Raw genomic sequence first — 14,083 nt, forward strand, 5'->3', positions numbered from 1 at the left:
CACTCCAACTCAGTTCAAGTAACGGAAGAGTCCTTGAAGGATGTCTGGGATCAGAGGCCATGGACAGCTACAAATGGTTAGGACCAAAGCAGCAAAAGTTCAGAACAGGATAAGAACCGGCAAGAAGCATTGTCAGGAAGAAAGATTAATAGAATAGAAGCAGAAAATTAAACCTGTGAAAGCTGATTAGATATTTGACTGAAAATAGTCGAGCAGGCAAAAGAGGCATTGAGTTGGACGTCACTGTGAAGTCCACAAGCTAGCAGAGTATTAGACTTTGGCCCAGAAGTAGGAACATTTTTGTTAATATCCCAACACAGCATCAGGTCTAAAACTTTGAACCTCAATGCTAGGAATAGCATTTTGTGTGTATATTGGCATGTGTTTTTGAGCTAAAATGAGGAATTATCAATCCAACGCGTGAAAGATATTGGTTCTAAAAAATGTAGAACATTTCTTAACGTCAGGGCATTTTAGTTCAAGACCATTCTCCTACTTTGAATTAATAAGGCAGTCCAGCTCATGAACTTTATGCAACCAATCTTAATATAGCATCAACACTAGTGAGTTTGTAACCAATCTGCAGAGAGGAAAAATATGATTCCTTATTTGTAGAGAGGATGATGAATAAAGAACTTGCTTTGAATCATGTTGAGCAGTATACATACATACTAACATACATATAAATTTGGAGCTAGAGCAGACCACGTGGCCTTCAAGCCTGCTCCACCATTCAATAAGATCACGGTTGACCTGACTATAACCTCAGCCTCACAATCCTGCCTATCCCCGATAACCTTTCACCGCCCCCCCTCCCCACCCTACGTTCCTGCCTACCCTCCCGATAACCTTTCACCTCATTGTGAATCAAGAATTTATCTAGCTCTGACTTAAAAATATTTAAAGACTCGGTAAACATTTCCATGCATTCACAGTTGGATATCTGTGTGTAGACAGATGGACTGACCACAATGACTCGTTCATATGTGATCATTTACCCAATGGGGTATCTATTTAAAAGATAGAGGCTGGTGGGCTAAACTGAGGCAAGCCCAAGGATTTGAAGTCACAGTCAGCTAAATCCGAAGACTAAGCTGGTTTTGACTTCTTTGACTAGTTGATGGAACTCTTGCCTCTGAGTCAGATGACTATGGGTTCAAACTCCTGTCCAAGGTTTTGAACACATTACCTACATTGATACATCAATCTGTGATTGAGGGAACACTGGACAAACTGGAAGAGAAGTGGCAGTGAGTTAAACACTGCCCTGCTCTTTTGGAGGTGCTATCTTTCAGGTGAAGCATAAAACCCCGTCTGTCCTCCAAAGTGGACATGGTATATCACATTGCAAAATTTGAAGAAAAACAGGAAGGTTCCCTGATGCTTTGACTCATAGATACTGCTCAACCAATTGCCACCAAAGCAGGTTATTTGGTAATTCCCCACATTATCGTTTGTGGCACCTTGCTGCATGCAAATTGTCTGCTGTGTGTTTCCACATTGATGACGTTCCCAGCAGTGAATGTATTTTGAAAGTACTTGACTGGACATGAGGACATAAAGGGACCGTTCAAATCCACGTTCATTCGATTTTCATACTGAGATTTCACGATAAAATAGAAACAATTAATCCCATTCATTTCATTTGTTTCATGTCATTAATTAGGATTTTGCAGAGCACACTGACGTTTCCAACTTTCTTCTGCCTCGGTACCATATCGATTCTACTAAATCAACATCTTTGCACTGTTGAATGAGGAATCTGGGCATATTTAATCTACCAGCAGAGACTGAACCAAAGCAAGTCAGTCATCATACTTGAGTATAAATTACAAGAAGTACAGAAATGAAGAGATTTTGGGCGAGATTTAACACAAAATATAGAGTTTTTGCCTCGGGGAGGAATGTCCTGCCAAATCTGCACTTAACTCACTTCCTGCACAGAAGAGATCGGGGCACGAAGCAGCCCTGATATCTCCACCTACCATCGGCATCCCCACCATCGCCTCCAGATCCCCCAATTTACCTCTTGGGAGGTCCTCGAGCCCTTCCTCATCCCACCTCATAAGGGCAGCATCCACCAGGCCCGATTCCTGGCAAAGGCAATTGAGCACATTGGTACTGCCAGCCTGGCACCTAGCAGTTCCCCAGCCAGCCTGGCAGTGTCTCCCAGGCACCCTGGAAGTGCCAGAGTGGAGTTGCTAGGGTGCCCATGTGGCATTGCCAGGGTGTAATTTGGTACTGTCAGGGTGCCCTGGTGGCAGTGCCAAGGTGCCAGGCTGGCAGTGCCATGGTTCTGGTTGACAGTGGCATTGCCAGGGGACCACCCTGCCCAGAGCCTGACCCCACAAGAGCCTCCAGTGGGCTGGGAGACCCACCACACCACCCCCACTCCACAGGTGCTGTTAACGCCTAGTCCATGTTTGTGTGGTCCAGTGCTAAATGATGCCATGGGGAGACCTCTCGGGTGCGGGTGTTCATTCCTGGGCCTAGGGAGAATAGGACATCAACATTTTTATATGAGCCTAATGATGCACTTAAATATGTAAATCTGGATCTCGCTCCGCGAGGGTGAGATCCCTCGCGAGATCTCGTGAGGCGTTCAGAACGTCGCAAATGTCACGAGAGGCCTTGCGTGCCTTGTCGCATCATCGAGTCGGGCATGACAATCGCGCCCTTTACCTGAGGTGGCCGAAGCAAATTCCCTTGGGATATTGATGAATAAAAAATATTTGCATTGCGATGGAAAAAGAGCAGGTGTGTGGGATGATAAGATTGTTCTTTCAACGTGCCTGCACAGGTACCGTGGGCTGAATGGCACTTACTACGCTGTTTCTCCCAAAAGAGGTGCTGCTGCCTACACTCCACGTCTGCCTTCATTTAAAAGTTTTTTTTTAGCAGTTCGGAATTAAGCTTTGCAATTTTTAAAATAAATTCTGCAGAGGTCAGAAACATTCAGTGACCTTTGCAAGAAGAGATCGCCTAGGGGATGTCTTTCTGATCCAAACTGGATGCAACTGCGCTAAGATCAATTTTCGCTGCAGTTTCTCTGAGGTCTCTGTTTATTGTGTGTAAGTGCCATAGCACACATTGTAACAAATAACACCTGAAGCTGCATATTAAACTGTTTGCCTCAGTAAGAATTCTGAATCCCCTGCTTCCTCTGACATCCAGATATCGAAGTTTTGGACCTTCCTTTTGGATTCGCGTTATTCTGATGTTCTCGAGCCTGCCACAGGGGAGCATAAATTACACCGAGTGCCACCCTGTTTGAATCAGCTTGTTGTATAGCCTGCATAACGTCTTAATGTTGATCGTCTTTCAAATAAATTGGAATGATTTTTGAAGAGCATGTTTCATTCTTTTTAAAAATGTGGTGTCCTGAAGTGAGCTCACTGTTTGCGAAACCTGAGACTAACCATATTTTGACATATGGCACAAGAGCTACACAGTGTTCCCTGCTTGATGAGCCAGAAAGGAGTAAATACATTTTTTTATGGTTTTAACTTGTGGAAATTGTACATAACCCAAAGTGCTACAGTCCATGCTTTATAGTAAGCTGAAAGTCTCAAACAAGGCCAGCATTGTATTTCTGAGGTTTTGCAAGCCACTCAGAAACAATCTACACATATGAAGGTGTTTCTTTGACTGGGGACGTACATAAACAGAAAAAAAATTTCAGAATTAAAGTTCGGCATTAAAAATTGACCTACACAGGTAATTGGTGACACCAAACACTAACTTAAGATTTAAAAAATGAGGTTCAAAAGGACGGGGGGAGGGGGGCGGGGACTGTTGTGTTCCTTTTCATTGAAATCTGCCACCGCTCATTTCATGCCCCCATTAAATTTGACCCCCCCCGCCACCACCACCGATGTTTCTTAAATTATGAGATTTGTGGAGAAACAACAATTAAGTTTTATTTTGTCATGAGGTTGTTGATCTGTTTTGTGTCCGTTGAACAGCCTTCCATAGTGGTAGCAATTTGGATGTGACCGCACTCTGCAGCATGGCTGGAATCAAGACCTAATGGAACTCTTCTAAGTTTTTGACAGCTCTCACTTTACAGCTGTTAATGCTGATTTACATCTGGGGTCAGACCCTCATGTGAATAGTTTATGAACTGCTGTGCAGTTCACCGCAGTGATGTGCCATACTTCAGGACTGACTTTGCCACTGGCTTCTATAGCGGATTCTGTTCACAAAATCGCACGGATTGAATGTATGAACAACACATTATTTTGTTTTAATAATTATAAATATATTTCCCATTTGTGACCATTAACTTTATATCACTATGTTTAGTTCAATCGTTTACTGAAAGCTTATTTGTATGGTGAGGTGAGTGTCGGACAAGTGTGGAAAACCCTCTCATTTCATCCTGGACGATATTTAACCCTCAGCCAATATCATTATCACAGGTTATCTGATCATTATATGACCAATATCTAGTTCATGGTTCATGTTAATATTTTAGAGGTATTTTTTAGTTCCGGGAAGATTGTAGTTTAACTGTAGAAAATGGGATAAAAGCAACTAAAGCAGCTTTGAGTCTATTATACTTTTATGGTTGGGGCCATGTTGAGAAACAAGGTAATAATCAAGGGGTTAACAACTCGAAAGACGAGCCATAAAATAACAAGTGGAGTTACTTAGCTGGAGAAGTGGTGTCCACACTACTTTCAAAGAGTCCAGTTTTGGGAGTTAGAGCTAAATTAATTTGAAAGCATTCAGTAACCCTGAAAGGCTTTGTCATCATGGAGATGGGTGGACATTAAGATAGTTCTCTGGTTTCAATTTATCTGTATGAATAATGACAGAGAGTTTACTGATAGTTGTAATTTGGACCTCATATGGTTTGCAGCTCACAGGGAATCCCAAGGAGCTGTTAGCAAGCTCTAGACAGTTAGGGCTGAGAAGGTGGCAGAAGTTCACAGATTCGCTGCCAAGTAGTCAGAGCTCAAAAAAGGTAGCTGAGACATTGGAGTTTGAAGAAGTCCAGAGGCAGTGGCAGTTTAGTCAAGTGAGCAGTCTGGAACTGTGGAGTGTGCCAATATTTAGAGGCAGGTATGTAGCTTTGTGAATCCCATGGAATGCAATCCCAGGAAACAGATTGCACTATCAAGACGTGACCAGTTGTTGCGGTCTGCGTCAGAGTGACCTTCGAGGGATTCAGAGGCTAGATATTTGAAAATGAAGAATTTGAAATCCCTCATGAGGGAGATTTTGTGACTCATAATGGTTACCAATGCCTGGGTGGGTTGTTGAGAAATCCATGGGATCTGTCTTATCACATCTGCCATTTTGTTCAACCTCAGTTTGCCTGTTAATTCATGTTAGTCCTGAATGTTAGCATATGAGCTAGATATTGTAAATTGTTTTAATTTTCCGATGTTGTACAGTGAATTTTATTGTCTTTGTTTAAAAAAAATGGAATATTATGACTTTATTCGACTGGTGGGTAACTGAGATTTCCAACTTTGCCTAATGTAAATGAAAGGTTACTGGTCCCTAACCTGATTGAAGTAATTATGCCATTGCAGCTTGTGGAACCTAGGTCTGTGCTCCCACTTTTCCTACCCAAGTACTGTCGTGCTATTTTGTTCTACATTGACTGTAAAGTGCTTTGAGATGTTATGAGGTTGTGTTGGGTGCTAAATAAATATAAACCTTTAGCTTCTTTCCTTAACAGTTTCCAAACCACTGGGAAATTAGCATCTGTACAGTTTAATATACATAACAAGGAAGCTCACTTGATTTGTAAACCTCACTTATGACAGATGGTTACATTTTCATTTTGATCTGACTCAAATCCATTTCCATGTATCTTTTCATAATATGGACATTTTTACACATTTACACCATTTGAAATTTTTTTTTGCCATTTGAACATACTGCACATTTTTTGGGGGGATTTTTCAATGTCTGTTATTTCAGGGATTCTGATGTTTATTTACTTTTCTTTCAACCTGAAATGTTGATCCATCCAAACAAACTTGGCGAGGCAGAATATTGATGGGTTGCTTTGAATCTTAGGAGTGTGGATTTGAATTTCAGATGTCATTCTACTCTGCTGCAGAAGCAGCTACATTTAAAAAAAATATATTCATGTCAATGAAGAGATGAGACAATTCATCTCTGTTCATTTTGCTGTGCATGCGGTGGTGCATGGAGAAAAAAAATCACCCCAAGAAGTAATTGGAATGGGACTGGAGCACTTATCCTTTGCCAATGCAAGCAATTCTAAAAGAGAATCTTAAGTCAATGACGGGGAAGTGATGAGGGAGGGTGGTGGGGGGGGGGGGGGGGGGGGTGGAGGTGGAGGTGCGCGGGGGGGGGAGTTGGTGGAGGTGGAGAGAGGGGAGGGAATGTCAGTGGGAGGCCCCAATGATTGATAGGTCCCACTTGATATTGGAAATGAGATATACTTACTGGGATCAATGTCTGATTGAAACCCATTGATCAAAATGACTGAAGTATTGTTGTAAAGGAGAATAAGCAGTTCCCTACATTCAACGATGATTGATCTGTCACCTAGGGCAAAATTCTCCGACCCCCAGCAGGGTCGGAGAATCGCTTGGGGCCGCCGAAAATCCAGCCCCCGCCGTGGCAGAGATTCTCTGCCACCCGGGAAGTGGCGGCGGCAGGAATCTCGCCACTCCGATCGGAGAGGCCCCTGGATGGGCCGAAATCCTGCCGCTGGGAAGCCTCTCCCACCGTCGAGGTTTGAAGCACCTCTGTAATGGCGGGATCAGCGGCGCAAGCGGGCCCCCGGGGTCCTGGGGGGGGGGGGGGCGGGGAGGCGATCGGACCACGGGAGGTGCCCCCATGGTGGCCTGGCCCGCGATCGGGGCCCCCCGCTCAGACTCCGGGCCAGTGTCCTGGGTGCACTATTTCTCTTCCGCGGCCACCACGGCCTCCGCCATGGCGGAAGCGGAAGAGAAACCCACATCGCGCATGCTCCGGTGGTGACGTCAGCGGCAGCTGGCCGCTGACGTCACTGCCGGCGCATGCGCCGACCGGCGAAAGCCTTTCGGCCAGCTCCGCTGCCGGGGGCACCAGTCTTCTGGTGCCAACCGCTCCGGCGCGGGGTTGGCCCTCAAAGGTGGGGAGAATTCCCCACCTTCGGGGAGGCCCGACCCCTGAGTGGTTGGCGCCACTCCCCTATGCCAAGACCCTCCGTCACGCCGGGTAGGGGAGAATCCAGCCCCTAGTAACTGACTTGAGTTGGACCAACAGCCAAAAACCTGGTTGTGGCATTTCTAAATAAGACGGCGACAGATTGAACGTGCTTTGAGGTTGTAAAATTGTGTATGGTGGATATGGCTCTGAAGATAGCCCTTAAGCGCCCCATGCAGAAACAGTTGTGAATCAGAACACAGAGAAGTATGAAGTCATACATTTTTGGCAAGAGAAATTAAATGAAAGTTGCTTATCATCACAAGTCGGCTTCAAATGAAGTTACTGTGAAAAGCCACTAGTTGCCACATTCCAGCGCCTGTTCGGGGAGGCTGGAATGGGGTACGGGAATTGAACCATGCTGCTGGTCTGCCTTGGTCTGCTTTCAAAGCCAGCAATTTAGCCCTGTGCTAAACCAGTCCCTCGGAATGAGAAGAGGCAATACAACCAAGATGCTAAAATTTGAAAAGTGGTGCAGTAACGAGGGAACCTGCAGGTGTATATGTGCACAATTTTCTGAAGATGTCAGGACAAGTTGACAAAAAAATAGATTCTTGATTTTATTAATAGAAGCATAGAGTACAAAACCAGGGAAGTTATGGTAAGCCTTTATAGAACACTTGTGAGGCTTCAAACTGAGTGTTTTGCTTAATCGTAGGCAATATTTCCTCATCAAATTAAGGAAATGATGGAATCTGCAGTGCAGAAGGAGGCCATTCAGCCTATCGAGCCTGCACCGGCCACTGGAAAGACCACCCCACTTAAGTGCACACCTCCACCCTATACCTGTAACCCAGTAACCCCAGCTAACCTTTTTTGGACACTACCGGCAATTTAGCATGGCCAATCAACCTATCCTGCACATCTTTGGATTGTGGGAGGAAACCGGAGCACCTGGAGGAAATCCACGCCGACAAGGGACAGACTCCGCAGACAGTTACCCAAGCCGGGAATCGAACCTGGGACGCTGGAGCTGTGGAGCGACTGTGCTAACCACTGTGCTACTTTGCCGCCCATATCAAAGTGAAATTTGCCAGATTGGTACCAAGGATGAAGGATGTCAGTTATGTAGAGAGACTGGAGAAGTTCAGGATATTCCCCTCAGAGCCGAGACGGTTAACGGGACACATGATAGAGGTGTTCAAAATGAACAGTTTTGGAAAAGTAAATAAGGAGCAACTATTTCCAGTATCAGTCGGGCCGATAGTTGGTTTGGTAGTTAGTAGATACAGATTTAAGATGGTTGGCAAAAGACCCTGAGAGAACAAGGGGGTAAAAGCAAATTATTATGGGTTGGAATGTGCTGCCCTAAAGGATCTTGGAAGTAGATTCAATAGTAACTTTGAAATGAAATTGGATATGTAGATTAAAGTCAAAGACAAGGCTGTGGGAAAATAGCAGGAGTGTGGGATTGCTTGAATTGTTCAATGATTGTTCTAAATGGGGAAATGCTTAGGAAATCAGAAGCACAAAGGCACTTGGGAGTCTTTGTTCACGATTCTCTTAAGGTTAATGTGCAGGTTCAGTCGGCAGGTAAGAAGGCGCATGCGATCTTAGCATTCATGTCAAGAGGGCTAGAATAGAAGACCGCGGACATATTTCTGAGGCCGTATAAGGCTCTGGTCAAACCCCATTTGGTGTATTGTCAGCAGTTTTGGGCCTCGTATCTAAGGAAGGATGAGCTGGCCTTGGAAAGGGTCCAGAGGAGGTTCACAAAATCCCTGCAATGAAGAACTTGTTGTGTGAGGAACGGTTGAGGACTCTGGGTCTGTACTCGTTGGAGTGTAGAAGGGTGAGGGGGGATCTTATTGAAGCTTACAGGATACTGCGAGGCCTGGATCAAGTGGACATCGAGAGGATGTTTCCACTTGTAGGAAAAACTGGAATCAGAGGACACCATCTCAGACTAAAGGGACGTTCCTTTAAAACAGAGATGAGGAGAAATTTCATGAGGAGGGTGGTGAATCTGTGGAACTCTTTGCCGCAGAAGGCTGTGGAGGCCAAATCACTGAGTGTCTTCAAGACAGAGATAGATACCGGTTCCTTGATGGACTGGACATACCAGTCGTGGGAGAGGGCAGAAAACGGGATCTGGAAGCACCACTAGCACTGGGAGAGATCATGGACAGCATTAGCTCCATGCAGACGGGGAAGGTGCCGGGACCGGACGGATTCCCGGCGGACTTCTACAAAAAATTTGCGACAGCGCTGGCCCCGCACCTTCGGGAGATGTTCACAGACTCGCTAGCTAGGGGCCCACTGCCACCCACGTTAGCACAGGCCTCAATCTCGCTGATATCTAAGAAAGACAAAGACCCAACGGAATGTGGGTCATACAGACCCATCTCTCTGCTGAACGCAGACGCTAAAATGCTGGCCAAAATCCTAGCCAAAAGGCTAGAAGACTGTGTACCCGAAGTGGTCGCAAAGGACCAGACGGGCTTCGTCAAAGGTAGACAGCTTACCTCAAACATCAAGCGCCTGCTGAACGTGATAATGACCCCCTCCGGGGAGAAAACACAAGAGGTGATCGTCTCCCTGGACGCTGAAAAGGCCTTCGACAGAGTCGAATGGAAGTACCTCATAGAGGTACTGGAGCGGTTCGGGCTTGGAACAGGGTTCACTGCTTGGGTAAAGCTCCTATACAACGCTCCCATGGCGAGCGTACGGACCAACAATACCAACTCCCAATACTTCCAGCTGCACAGGGGCACCAGACAAGGATGCCCACTGTCCCCACTGCTGTTTGCGCTAGCAATCGAACCGCTAGCAATCGCGCTCAAGGCAGCAAAAAATTGGAGGGGCATCCGAAGGGGAGGCAGAGAGCACAGAGTCTCACTCTATGCAGATGACCTGCTCCTCTACATCTCGGACCCACAGAGCAGCATGGACGGAATCATTGCGCTCCTGAAAGGGTTTGGAGCCTTCTCGGGCTACCAACTCAACATGAGCAAAAACGAGATCTTCCCAGTACACCCGCAAGGGGAGGGGGGGGGGGGGGGCAGCACTAAAGGAGCTGCCATTCAAACAAGCCCAACACAAATTCCGCTACCTGGGGATCCAAATAGCCCATGACTGGAAAGGGATCCACAAATGGAACCTCACCAGTCTGACGGAGGAAGTAAAAAAGGACCTGCAAAGATGGAACACACTCCACTCTCCCTCGCGGGGAGAGTCCAGACGATCAAAATGAACGTACTACCCAGGTTCCTCTTCCTGTTTAGATCTATTCCGATCTACATCCCCAAGGCCTTTTACAAAGCGCTGGACAAACTAATCATGGCGTTCGTATGGGGGGGGGGTAAAAATGCTAGGATCCCAAAGAAGGTCCTACAAAAATCAAAATCCAGGGGGGGGCTAACCCTCCCAAACCTACAATTCTACCACTGGGCGGCAACAGCCGAGCGAGTAAAGGGATGGATCCAGGAGCCAGAGGCCGAGTGGGTGCGTGCGGAGGAGGCCTCCTGCATGGGGACCTCCCTCCGGGCCCTCGCCATGGCAGCACTCCCATCCCCACCCAAAAAACACTCCAGCAGCCCAGTGGTGACAGCCACCCTCCAATCCTGGAACCAACTGCGGCAGCAATTTGGCCTGACCAAAATGTCGGACAAGGCTCCCATCTGCAACAACCATAGGTTCACACCAGCACTAACTGACGCCACCTTCAAAAGGTGGAGGCAGGACGGAGGGACACTGACAGTCAGGGACCTATACACGGACGGCAGGATCGCAACACTGGACGAACTGACAGAGAAATTTCGGCTAGCCAGGGGGAACGAGCTACGGTATCTGCAGCTCAAAAACTTCTAACGAAAGGAGACAAGGACGTACCCACAACCGCCTCGACAGACACTACTGGAAGACCTACTGGACGCAAGTATCCTAGATAAAGGGAACTGTAGCGACATGTATGACCGACTGGTAGAAAGGGCCGACACCGTACTGGACGCAACAAGAAAGAAATGGGAGGATAACCTGGGGATTGAAATAGGATGGGGACTCTGGAGCGAAGCACTGCATAGGGTCAACTCCACCTCCACGTGCGCAAGGCTCAGCCTGACGCAACTAAAAGTGGTACATAGAGCCCACTTAACAAGAAACCGTATGAGTAGGTTCTTCCCGGAGGTGGAGGACAGATGAGAACGGTGCCAAAGAGGCCCGGCCAACCACACCCACATGTTCTGGTCTTGCCCCAGACTTGTGGAGTACTGGACAGCCTTCTTCGAGGCTATGTCCAAAGTGGTGGGGGTGAGGGTGGAGCCATGCCCAATAGTGGCTGTCTTCGGGGTTTCAGACCAGCCAGATCTATTCCTGGGGAGGAGGGCGGACGCCCTTGCCTTTGCCTCCCTGATCGCCCGCCGTAGAATTCTGTTTGGCTGGCGGTCAGCAGCACCACCCAGAGCTGCAGACTGGCTGTCCGACCTCTCGGAATCTCTCCAAATGGAGAAAATCAAATTCGCCATCTAATAATTTGTAATTTGTTGGATATAAAATATGAAAACTCAATAAAAAACATTTCCAAAAAAAGAGAGAGATAGATAGGTTCTTGATTAATAAGGGGGTCAGGGGTTATGGAGAGAAGGCAGGAGAATGGGAATGAGAAAATATCAGCCATGATTGAATGGCGGATCAGACTCGATGGGCCGAGTGGCCTAATTCTGTTCCTTTTTTTAAATTGTTTTATGAACCAGCATAGGTACAACGGGATGAAAAGCCTCTTTTTTTTGTGCTGCACTGTTCTATGATTCTATGATATTGCTACACTTCAAATCATCACACCAGGTTTAAGTGCATTACTGTTCATTGTAGTACCTTTGTTCTTTGTTAGAGCCCCTTTCCTCATCAAAGAAGGATAATCTTTTTTTCTTACTGGTATTGATTGATCTTATCTCCAGTGGGAGGAGATATTCCACTCATGACGCAGCTAAAGATGCTGCTAAGCTGTTATCAAATATGAGATACAGCTTGTATTCTTTGATTGAATGCCGTTTTTTTTAATTTTAGAGTACCCAATTACTTTTTTCTAATTAAGGGGCAATTTAGCATGGCCAATGTACCTCACCTGCACATCTTTGGGTTGTGCGGGCGAAACCCACGCAGACACGGGGAGAATGTGCATATTACACACAGACCGTGACCCTGGGTCCTCAGCGCCATAGGCAGCAGTGCTAATCATTGCGCCCATTTGATTGAATACCTCGCGTCTAATTGAAATCCGCCTATTTACAAGTTTACGTTTAAAAAAGACAGGAGGGGCACTCAGAATGAAACACTGGATGATGTTACATTTTTATATTCCGTTGAGAAAACTGAAAAATGTCATCAACAAAATAAAATCATTCAGATGAGCCTGTGTGGGTGAAGCCTACAACTGTTGGGACAAGCCTGTGGCTCAACTGGTTTTCATTTTCAGGGCTGTAACTCAGACCAACACTTTATCTTGCTCCAAATGCAAGATCATTCAACAGAGAATCAACCAGTGTTACAAAGCCTGCTTGAAGATGACATCAGCTAGAAAAAAGACAGATTAATTGTAGGGTGTACCAGACAAATTAGTGACAAAAGAACGCAACCAATTTCTTATGATCTGATGAATTGTTGAAAGCAAGGACTCATTTTTCAATCTTTTATTTATAGCAGTGCAAGGCACATTGGCTGAACGAGCTCCTATCCTTTATTGATAGCAGTGGCAGGTATCTTGGCTAAACTGGGTCTGATCCTTCATTTATTTCAGTGGAAGGTATGTTGGCTAAACTATACCCTGTTTACAAGGGTCTATGCAAGGCCCTTGGATATGTTATTGGCTTCAAAGGTCCTGAAAACCTCCTGCCCTTAATGTGTGCGATCTGCTTTGACACTTGACATTGGAAAAAACACCATAGAGTATGAAACAATGTGGCACCAGAAAATCCTAAGGTCATTGCAGATGGAGAAATGTTCTAACATTCTCTGTTATAGACACAACTAAAGATAGTGTATGCATCACCTTCAGAAAGCACTTCTGTGTACAAATATATTGAAATCTCGAACTCGCTGGCTTTTAAAGCAGACCAAGCAGGCAAGCAGCACGGTTCGATTCCCGTATCAGCCTCCCTGGACAGGCACTGGAATGTGGCGACTAGGGTCTTTTCACAGTAACTTCATTGAAGCCTACACGTGACAATAAGCGATTTTCACTTCATTTATGTGTGCCAGCCATTTCTGAATTGATAGCACTCTCACCAATGAGTGACTTTGTTGTGGGTTCAGGTCCCACTCTAGGACTTGAGCAGAAAAATCAAGACAGACCTCCCAGTGCAGTATTGAGGGAGTGCTGCAATGCCAGGCATGCAATCTATCAGGTGAGACATTAAACTCAGGCCCTGGATGCAGGTGGATAGAAAAGACACCGGGCGCGATTCTGTGATCCTGAGGCTAAGTGTTGACGCCATCGGAAACGCCATCGCGTTTCTTGATGGCATCAACATCGCCTCAGGATCAACAATTCTGGCCCCTACAGGGGCAGCACGGCACTGGAGCGACCCACACCGCTCCAGCTGCTGATCCTGGTGTGAACTGGGTGCCGTGGGGTCTGCGCATGCCCAATGGCACTGGCACCAACGCGTGCATGCACAGTGGTACCGGCGCCAACGCTCGCATGCGCAGTGGCTCCCTTCTCCGCGCCGGCCCCAATGCAATATGGTGCAGGGCTACAGCGGCTGGCGCGGAAGAAAGGAGACCCCCCAGCCCGAGAGGCCTCCTGCCCGCCGATTGGTGCTGCCCCCCTCCCCCACCCCCACAGGCCGCCCCGGACTCTTCCATGCCGTGGTCCTGCCGACTGAGAGCAGGTCCAGACTGACATCACCAACAATCTATCCTGGTCCACCCATGTTGATGCTCAGGCCTAGAAAGCACAACAGCGCCT

At 46.7% G+C, this 14,083-nt stretch overlaps 1 protein-coding gene across 10 annotated transcripts in view; it reads left to right on the plus strand.

The window, feature by feature from the left end:
- Positions 1–14,083, plus strand: part of LOC119955607 (astrotactin-2-like) — a 1,814,189-nt gene that overhangs the window by 1,371,875 nt on the left and 428,231 nt on the right. Inside the window, exon 20 of one of the 10 annotated variants that reach the window (XM_038781997.1) lies at positions 3,175–3,333. The exons of the other annotated variants lie outside the window; for them this stretch is intronic. Coding sequence (XP_038637925.1) covers positions 3,175–3,218 — 44 coding nt within the window. The 3' untranslated portion in view covers positions 3,219–3,333. Of the gene's footprint in view, positions 1–3,174; positions 3,334–14,083 lie in introns of those variants that run through there. 10 annotated transcript variants of the gene reach the window in all.

Source organism: Scyliorhinus canicula, chromosome 21 (assembly GCF_902713615.1).
Source record: "Scyliorhinus canicula chromosome 21, sScyCan1.1, whole genome shotgun sequence".
Taxonomy (NCBI): Eukaryota; Metazoa; Chordata; class Chondrichthyes; order Carcharhiniformes; family Scyliorhinidae; genus Scyliorhinus; species Scyliorhinus canicula.